Source organism: Blennius ocellaris (genome assembly GCF_963422515.1).
Source record: "Blennius ocellaris genome assembly, chromosome: 22".
NCBI classification, from domain to species: Eukaryota; Metazoa; Chordata; class Actinopteri; order Blenniiformes; family Blenniidae; genus Blennius; species Blennius ocellaris.
In genome coordinates, this window is record NC_137671.1 from 5,237,048 (window position 1) to 5,247,223 (window position 10,176).

General features: G+C 43.2%; 2 protein-coding genes across 2 annotated transcripts; both read left to right on the forward strand.

Moving 5' to 3' along the window:
- Positions 1–214: 214 nt before the first annotated feature.
- Positions 215–2,690, forward strand: socs2 (suppressor of cytokine signaling 2; the record flags this gene model as incomplete). The annotated part of the gene is made up of 3 exons (XM_080518159.1): positions 215–353; positions 1,922–2,134; positions 2,215–2,690. The coding sequence occupies exons 2-3, from the start codon at positions 2,008–2,010 to the stop codon at positions 2,688–2,690; spliced, it is 603 nt and encodes a 200-aa protein (XP_080374285.1). The 5' UTR covers positions 215–353; positions 1,922–2,007.
- Positions 2,691–6,573: 3,883 nt separating this feature from the next.
- On the forward strand, positions 6,574–8,700 carry cradd (CARD and death domain containing adaptor protein). The gene is made up of 2 exons (XM_080518691.1): positions 6,574–6,939; positions 8,045–8,700. The coding sequence occupies exons 1-2, from the start codon at positions 6,633–6,635 to the stop codon at positions 8,347–8,349; spliced, it is 612 nt and encodes a 203-aa protein (XP_080374817.1). The 5' UTR covers positions 6,574–6,632; the 3' UTR covers positions 8,350–8,700.
- The last annotated feature ends 1,476 nt before the right edge of the window (positions 8,701–10,176 follow it).

Genomic DNA, 10,176 nt, shown 5'->3' on the forward strand with positions numbered 1-10,176 from the left:
TGGAAAGTTCCTGGAAATGCTTCTTTTGTGCTCGCGCCGCTCAGTGCGCTCAGAGTCCGCAGAGCCAGCCGGGATTCGCTCCTCGTTTTCGGCGAACCGCTCCTCTCCGTGTCCGCCTCCTCTCTTACGGTTCTGCGGTCCAGAAGCTCCGGCATATCTCCGTCCAGGTCCGGGAGGAGGAAGAAGAAGAGTAGGAGGAGGAGGAGGAGGAGGAGGAGCGGCGCGTGCAGAAGGAGCCCCGGAGAGGAGGCTTCGCTGTGGGCCGCTCCCGCCGACATGCGGGGCTCCTGGCGGAGGAGAAGCCGGCGTCGCTGCCTCTGAAGTCCGCTGCTGCGCTCCGGAGCGCCCCGGTGGTGAGTCCGCGGGGCTTCGCTTCTGTTTCCCCCCCGCAGCGGAGCTATTATTATCCTCCTCATGGGATCATTTTCTTCTTCTCAATCGTCTTCAGCAACTTCAACCTGAAACACAAAAACAAAAATATTATGATCAACCGTTTTGATGTAAACAAACGGTATTATTTTACATTAAAAACAATGTTTTCTAATAAACTACATACAATGTGGATAACATTTATTATTTGCAAGCTTAAAATCGTTAGTAATTATTGGATTAATTGGAGAAAAAAAAACAGGTCTAATGTGTCCATAAACTACATATAGAAATACAAATATTTCATATGGATTTATTTTACTACTTTATACAATTTATAATGAACTTGCCCATGACTTCTGCACTTTAAAGATTTTAAATGTGAATATATAAATATAAGCAGAAAACTGAATACAGTAATGAGTTTTAATATCGTTATACATAAATATCTAATACAATGTGTCACGTGTATTATGTACACAACAAAGAAAAACATTTCAATTTAAAAGGTATTGTGGTACTCTCCTAGCAACTTGGGCTTGTATGTGACAGCCCTGATCAAATGTATTCATAAAACAACAATTCAACAATCTTGACATCACTATATTTTGCAAAGAAAAATCAAAATCAAAATATTTGTTTCAACAAACTGAATGATTTAACGCCCACATGGGCTTAGTGATTTATTATAACATAGATTTTGGTGCCAGCGTTTCAATTTATCCTTCTAACAAATTTTGTTTTGGTTTGTTGACCGGTCTGTTAGAAAAATCTGTTCACAGCGTTTGTCCATTTCTATTCAGTAAAAATCAAAGGATTTGACACATTTTACCAGCAGGCTTTGAAAAGTGTCTCACACTTCCTGTCCTGTCGTTCTGCTGGGTGTAAACAAAACACCTCAGAAAACAACTCTGTTGACTCTGAGGGTTTGAGTTTGAGCTGGAAACCCCATCGGGACCTCGCAGGTCACAATTGAATCAACAGAGAGCAGATGGCGTTTGTGTGTGTGTCATCACTCTCTGAGGGGTGTTGGGTAAACGCAGTGAGCCGAGGAAACACTTGGGAGAACCCTGAGGAAGTACAGAGGAACCACACTGAGGGAACCTTTGGTGGAACAGAGACGAGGACACACTCAGAGGAGACGGTAGAATTTGAGTAAATACCGAGGAAACTCTCTAAAGCCGGTTTACACAACCGCTTTTCATGTGACGCCGAATCTGTTTTAAAAAAAAAAGTGTTGTGAACTGACAACGATGTAGTTTGTATGCCGGGCCACGGGAGGGCGCTGTCACTTGTTTTTGTCATGGAACCACACAGAACAATATGATATAAACAAGTAAAAATCAAGAGACCCTGACATTCATATGGACTGATGACGAATCTGACGCTATCGGGGGAGAGTCTCAACTATTAAACTCCCGATACGGATGATAAGACTAGACTAGCGAGTCAAACCGCTATGGGGGCGGCCATGTTTGTTGACTTGTGAATGAGCAGAACAATGGTGGGGGGCTGGCGTGTTGATGTGTGTCTCCTCTGCTCCACTCGGCAGGATGAAACAGGAAACGGGAGCAGGTTTCAGAGGTGGGTCGTCCTGCAGCTCCCGGGGTCCGAACCCTGAAAGTCGGGTGCCGTCCGATGACCTGCCAGTCCTCCGAGTCCTCCGAAACCATCGAGGGAGACTGGCGAGCCGACAGCAGCCACAGGACGGTGGAATCGGACGAGAGCCGCATCGCCTCGGCCATGAAGGACCTGAGGAACACCGGTGGGTTTCCTTTTTCTTGACGTCGCCTTGCAGGTTTTTAATCCTCAAATTGTTTAATAAGCGGTGGCCCGTCGCTGCAGGTTGGTACTGGGGCGGTCTGACCGCCAACGAAGCCAAAGAGCTCCTGCAGGACGCCTCTGAGGGGACCTTCCTGGTGCGGGACAGCTCGCAGAGGGACTTCCTGTTCACCATCTCGGCCATGACGGCGGCCGGTCCCACCAACCTGCGCATCGAGTACAAGCACGGCAAGTTCAAGCTGGACTCGGTGGTGCTGGTGAAGCCCAAACTGAGGCAGTTCGACAGCGTGGTGCACCTGGTGGAGCACTACGTCCAGCTGTCCCACGCCTCTGACCGGGCCGCCCAACCACAGCCGGCGGCGGCGGCGGCGCCCAACGGCACGGTGCAGCTGCTGCTCACCAAGCCGATTTACACCGCCACGCCGTCGCTGCAGCACCTGTGTCGCATCGCCATCAACCGGCGGACGCGGCGGGTGGAGGAGCTGCCGATCCCCAACAGACTGAAGGACTACCTGACGGACTACGCCTACAACGTGTAGCCTCCCCCAGCATGCACTGCTGCTCCCCACAGAGACGTGTGGGCGTGTCTCCGTCTCTTCCGACAGGAAGCGACGTTAAACGAGGCCCGAGGTCGACCCTCGACCACGAAGACCGTCGAACAGGTTCGTCCTTCAAGGACCCCGGAAAGTTTCTGTTTCCTTCAAACTGCGTTTCCTGACAGTCGTCTGGAACGTCGCCACAGTGTCTGATTTCATGATTATTTCGGTCCCGTTTAAACGACGTTTTCACGTGAAAACGGGGACATTTTGTCGCGTTTTAGGGGTCTGTTTACACGACAACTGTGACGACGCAACTTTTTGAAAGTGTCTCCCAAAGTGGAACTTTTACAACACACGGGAAAACGCAACTTTTCTGAAACGATGGTACTGCGTACAGCCGTAGTGAGTAGTTCTTCTGCACATGCTCAGTAGATGCTCAGTAGTTTGCCTCCAGAGTTTCGTGACTCTCGGTCCATATTCACCATCGTTGTCAGCGTTTCCGTGTAAACAGACATTGTTTTCAAACCATTGCCGTGTAAATGCAAAACTTTTCTAACATACAAAATGTACAAAACGGTGCGTTTTCACTTGCAACGTGTAAACGGGGCCTCAAACGTTCTGAAATCCGTTTTCCTAACATAACAGTGTTCATGCAATAACACTCCTGTACACTGGGGGCAGCAGAGAGTTGAATTTCCTCTGTTGTCGGACTGAATGCATGGAGACTGTTGGAGTGCCTCGCTGCACCTCCTGCTGGTACACAGTGGTATTACAGGTCACATCAGCCTGTGGTTAGCTTCAGTTGATTTCTCTCCTCCGTTCTTACTTCATCCTTTCTTTCCTTTCTTCATGAAATTCTCCTCTTCAGCCAAATGAACAAGATTAGATTAATACATAAATGTGCGGCTTTAATTGGCCTTAGGTTTAAATTTTCAGAACAGTAATCTCTTAAATGATCATTAATTAAGTTTGGCTTTTGTAAGTTTTTCTCAAACTTTACAAAGTGTTGATCTTTATTTAACTTTTATTTATTTCTGTTACACATTTATCGACACAATTCACGTCGTCTTTGTTTTGACTTCATTTCCTTATGAAAATCTGACTCTGGAGTCTGGGCGGTTAAATTTAAAAAACAAGTTTTGCTTATATATTAGGAATTATGAGTCCATTTTAAAGTTTTTTTCAACTACCTGCTGCAACTTTTAAAATTCTGATTCAGTTGAATGTAATAGACTCCAGCTTTTGTTTTTTGTTTTTGTTGGGGGGGGGGGGGGTCATTTTTAAGCATTATTATTAATCCTCAAAAACATGTTTTTTCAATTATTTTCCAAGAGTTTTTAATCGTCTGTCGTCAACATGAGTGTCGACCGGGTCAAGCCCGTCGAACCTGCAGCCAAAACCAACACGCTTCCCCCGCGGCCGGGTCTCTTTGTTCCCACCTGTAAACACGCTCAGCGAGCCCTCTGATTGGCCGATCGATGGCCGGTGACCATGAACGCTCGATGTGTGGTGTTAAAAACAAGCGGGCGTTCCTGCGAGCCGCGTGTTTTTTTTTTTCTTTCACCAGAGCCGCTCTTTGACCCCTGTGGGCTCCCGTTGACTTTGCACCTGTCAGCTCTCGGCCAATCAGGGCGCAGCAAAACAAGTCAAAAACGAGGTTACATCTCAAATATTAACAATTTACAACTTGGAATCTTAGTTTTTTTTTTTTTTTTATGTTTTGGATTGTCCAATGAATTTAGTTTAAGAATTTATCAATGGATTTATATGAAAAAATCAGTTTGATAATTTTTTACTTCTTCTAAAAGCATCACTTTTTTTTTTAAACCATGAAAATGTCATTTTAAGTATTAAGTTTATTCATCAATAAAGTGGAAGCTGTTTATTATTAACTTTAAGTGAAATACGGCTTAATTATGTTTTTGATTTAGACCTGTCGGCACATAAAATATTATTTTTGTAAAAAAGTTATGGTTTTGGTCGTTAATTCAGCTCAAAGCCGACCAACATAACTATAAACATTCTTTGTGATAAAACAGTGTGATAAAACAGATTAAACCAGCCACAATCTGATCTAAATATTTATATTTTAATGTTCCTTATTCCCCAAACAATAACTCTGAATTTGAGAAAGCAAACATAATTTATTGTAATACAGACTAAATATCTGTTACGATTAGTGGTAGAAACTATTTAATTAATAATTGCACAGGTTTAGCTCTTAATTTAAAATTTTTAATTGAGGCATGTTTACGCAAGGAAATTGTTTCTTCAAGAATTGTACGCTGCTGTAAACAAACATTTTAACAATAGGACACAACTGAAAAAACAAAATCCTGCCAATGAAGACTTTGCAAATTCCTAATTCTGAGAATCATCAAGACTTTTAAGAAGGCAAAAATGGAATAAAGTGAAAAAAAAAAAAAAAAAAAAGCTTTCTTAACTAAGGTCCCCATTTCAAGTAAAAACAGAAAACTTTTGTTGTGTTTTGAGTGTTAGTTTACATAAAAATAAATCTAAGAGCTGCTGAAAATGTCGCTTTTTGAAAACGCTCTGACTGTCTCCATGGAAACAGGTGAAAACACAAGTTTGACCTTCACCATAATAACATAGAACCATGCGAATGGCCGTGTCGTCGCTATTGTTTATGTTTGGTCTCTGTTTGCATGTGTGCGTGGTTTTATTACAAAAATAACCAATAGCACCAACTTGTGGCCCAACATGATAATTACATTGTTTTTAGCGTTTCTGTCATTTCTGTGTAAATGGACATAGTTTTGAAAACGTTGTGGTCTAAACACAAATGTCTTCTGAAACGAAAACCCCAAAGCGATACGGTTTCACTTGAAACGTTGTCGTGGAAACAAAACCTTTTTTAGGATTTCTTGCTGGTTTACAGCTTTTATTTTGCCCTGCAAGTTGTAAATTATGAACTGTGCTGCTAATTAAAGTCACTGATAAAGCAAAACATTATTTATATTGACAATTGGCAGTTAGCTGTTAGCATGCTAACTGTTAAATTATTTAGTTGTAGTTGTTTTTATTATTTTTTTTCTATTTACTTGACCTGGAAAAACCCTCAAAATTTTGGTTACAAAACAAAATGTGTGTTTTTCGGAGTCTTCTGGTCATCGTCCAATCAAAGTTGAGGTTGGACCTGTGACCCCGCCCCCTCTTCATCCTCCTCCGGAAGTTCATTCACATGATGCGATGTTTTTTTTTTTTAAGGGGGTGTGTCCTGATGCTGGTGACGTATGTACCTTGTGGCCAATAAGGTGAAGGGAGGGTTTCCTGTTCATACCTGCTGTGGTGACTTTTTCTTCTCTTTTTTAAGTATTTATTCACACTGTGTTTTCTTTTCTGGTACTTTTGGTTAAGATGCGGCACCGACTCGTGCTCGTTCCTTCTGTCTGATCAATAAAGTTTTTATATGGTGCTTCTTCATCACGTCACACTCTTTATTTAAACTGCTTGTGTGTTTGTTTTTTATGGAGAAATATTCCAGAAATGCAGCTGATTACATCAATTTCATGCTTTATGTACAGAGTGAGGTCTGCATAAACTATAAGACTGTACATATTTCTGCTCAACGTGAGTTGTACCTTGATGTAAGTTCACTAATACACGATGAAGGGAAAATAAAAAGTTACGTTTAAAATACTGATTTATGTAAAAGCAGCCAAGTATTGACACACACACATATATATATATATCACTTCAGAATATAAACATCCTTTAGTTATTAGAAATATACACTGTATAAACACATTTCTGCATATGTGTGCGCGCGCGCGCGCTTGTATTTGTTGTTAAAACATTGGTTCCGCGTGTGTGTTTCTCGTCGAGCACAATAACACTGGCGCACACGGTCCTAGCGGCGGTGAGTTCGCTGGTCCCCGGGTTCTCTGTGCCGGGTCTGTATCCCCCGGGGCGGCGGCAGTCATGGACCCGGCTCACCGCGCCGTGCTGCGCCGCCTCCGGGTGGAGTTGTCCGGGCAGCTGCTGGTGAGCGACGCCATCGTTCCGCTGCTGTTCCAGGAGGAGGTGCTGACGGAGGCGCAGGTGGAGGACATCGATTCCCGGAGCACCGAGCGGCAGAAGACGCTCCGCCTGCTGGACCTGCTGCCGGGCCGCGGGCCCCGGGCCTTCCCCGTCTTCCTGCGGGCCATGGACGACTTCAGCTGGGTCCGAGACCGGCTGCTGGAGGAACTCCGGGAGGCCGGACCGGGACCGGGACCGGAAGCCACAGGTGAGGGATGATGACGTCACGAGTCGGCGGTTTAATTAGTTCTAAAAATAAGGAAATAATTGTCAATTTAATAATTCTAAAATTTCACTTTCTCAAATGTAGATGTACAAATGTGAACCAAAATCTTGTTACGTTCTCGATTGAATTTAAAAAAGACATTAAAAGGTTAAATAAAAAACACAAAAAAGCATTAAAACTGCCAAAATATTGAAAGAACTCATTGAAACAACAATGACTCCCTTTTCTCCCCTTGTCCCTTTTGCATTTCTATTATACTGTTTTGTTTTGTTTTGTTTTTTTTAAACCAACAAAGTCTTTGTGTATTTATTTATTCATTGGTATGTATGTTTTTCACCACTTTTCACAAATAACACTTACTCGAATGGCATACAATTTTCAGGAATGACTTGTCATCATCTACGACCAATCTTACTAACCGGCTAACCAATAAATCCCAAAAAACTGTGAAAAGATGTCCCATACAAAGTGGATGAGAGGCATGGAGGAGATCAGAGGAGAAAAGCATCTGTTGCCATGGAGACGCTCCCTGCTCAGTGTCTCACACAGTGATGTTGCCACTTCACCGACCTTGTTGGCATCGATATGTTATATCACATTTACCATAATTAAATGTGGCGTTGGCGAAGGTCTGCGCTCCACCGAGAGACGCTCCGGTTCCTTATATTTAATAACTTCACGGCAAATGGCCCGTCATAGACGTCATTATTGTCTATTTGAGCATTTTGTTCCTCCACTATCACTAAGAACGTCACAAAAATGGCATTAAAATTACAAAAAGAGCACAAGATGGCAAAAAAAAAAGACAAAAAAGTGACCAGAGTGACATTAAACTAATATGAAACAACCAACAGTGAACCACAAATTCACAAAAACAATCACAAAACCATTTAAAAACTATAAATATTGGATCCTAATAAAAACGCAGGTTGCTTCTGCACCTCATGCCTGTGGAAGCGCCGCAAACAATTAAAAATACAGGTCAAACCAGCTCAGCGTCTCTCAGCTTCTCCCACTCACCGATCCGAAGCTTCAGCGCCACATCTGGCTGATCCAAACATTTTTTTTTTTTTTGTTCCCCTCGCAGAGCCTCAGCGCCTCCCGGAGGCCGTCCTGCGCCGCGTGCCGTCGGACCGGGAGCTGTCCCGGCTGGCGGCGCTGCTCGGCGCCCGCTGGGAGGAGCTGCTGCTGGAGCTCGGCCTGTCGGCCGAAGACGTGTTCCGCTGCCGGGCCGATCACGCCCTCAGCTCGCAGGGCGCCGCGCTCGCCGGCCTCGTCCGCTGGCGGCGCGCCGGAGGACGGAGCGCCACGGTGCGGCGGCTGCAGGACAGTCTGCCGGCGGTCGACCTGCACCCGTCGGTCCTGGAGGACATCCTGACCTCTGACCTCTGACCTCCTGCTGACGGCCTGGAGAGTCACACAAAAGAGTATTTTAAATCATCAATAATATTTGATGAATTCATTCCAAAAGAAAATATAAAAACATTCCAACATTAAAAAAAAAATTATAATAATAATGCTTCTTTTTTTTTTAAACATGTTTCTATCCAGAAATCTGAGGCCTCGTTTTGCAACGTTTATTGTGTTATTGTTTCAGTAATGATACAACAGAAACGATGTATTTAGCATGATGGTCCAAGAGTTGGCGCTGTTGTCTGTTTTTGTAATGAACCCACACAACTTGGTTTTAAACCTGAAAATTAAAATATAATTTTATTTACAAAATGTTGAATAAAAGTGACGTTTACGACATGACAGAAACTGAACTTGTGCGATATTTTCTAATAAAAGTTTTTTTTAATATTTCCTTTTTCAAGATGATTTTTTTTTTTTTTTGCTGAAAATAATAGAAATGTTCACGTGTAAATCTGCTTTTGGTGTCAAATTTCAAAAATGTGATGAGACCAGAAAAAAAAAAAAAATATATATATATACATGGACTTTCCTTCACTCTGAGTGAATCTGTGGATTGCACTAATATAGGAAAATACTGCAATATACACACACACACACGCACACACACACACACTACAGTGTTTTCCTGGAAGTGGACCCAAATCATTCTTTCAAGGAATCTCGTGGAGTTTATGAAACATGCACACACACACACACACACACACACACACACACACAGTAAGAAACAATGTAACACATAGAAATGAACATGGCAACAAACACAAATGCAGTAACGCACATTATACACACACACACACAAACACACAGTTACAAACACAAAGGAACACAGTAAACTGCAGTACACACACACACACACACACACACACACACACACTGTTGTTGAGTTCCTGAAGAGCAGAAGGAGGAAACTTTGTTTTTTTTTTTTTTTTTTGTTAAGGTGGACTGAAGAAGTTGCTTTTCTTTGTTTCAAACTTTTTAATGTTCTCTTTTCATGTTTTTGGTGGTTAAAAAACACACCAAACAAGTTTTAATAACTTAATTTGATTATTTTAAACCCATTTCACCAAAAATATCGCACATCTCTAATTATGACGAGGAGGGGGAGGAGTGAGGGGGAAACCGTTCAAGTAAATGCTTCTGGAAATGTAAATATACACGGATCGCGTATTTAAACAGTCATCATCATCCTGCTGGTGAGTTTGACTTCATCAATGGAACGTCGACTTGAAGCAGGAAGTTCTGAGAAGAGTCCAGTGTCGGAGTGTCAGAGTGTCACCAGGCGCTTCAACACAGATCCAGAGAGACTTGAAGAGTCACAGGGAGACCTCGAGACGACCTTTGCCCCCCCCCCCCCCCCCCACACACACACACACACACACTGATAACCCCTTCATGATCAACGCCACGTCACTCCAGGTTCATTGAAGGAAGGGGAGAGGCACCAAAGTGTGACGTCAGACCGTTTCCACCGTGTCCCACAGGTTGAAGTGTCCTTGAGCAAGACACTGAACCAGAAATCGTTGCACCGCATGGCAGCAGCCTCCCCTGGCGGATGTGAACGTGTGTATCAATGGTTCACTCTGATTCACGGCGTTAAAGCGCTTTGAAGTTTTTGAATGCCGTGTGTCGTTTCCACCAGCAGGGGGCAGAGTGACGTCACAAACCAGCCCCTTGGCCTCACAGGCAAACAAACAGATTAAATATCAATGAAACATGAAATTAAAAAAATTAAAAAAAACATGAACTTCAGAAGTGGAAAAAATTTGTGAAAAGGAAAATTTTAAATAAGAAATTTATATTTCT

Bases quoted from the DNA above. Each gene is read 5' to 3' on its own strand.
- cradd (XM_080518691.1), top strand. From the start codon at position 6,633: ATGGACCCGGCTCACCGCGCCGTGCTGCGCCGCCTCCGGGTGGAGTTG. The intron at 6,940-8,044 runs GTGAGGGATGAT...TTCCCCTCGCAG, and splicing joins ACCGGGACCGGAAGCCACAG to AGCCTCAGCGCCTCCCGGAG.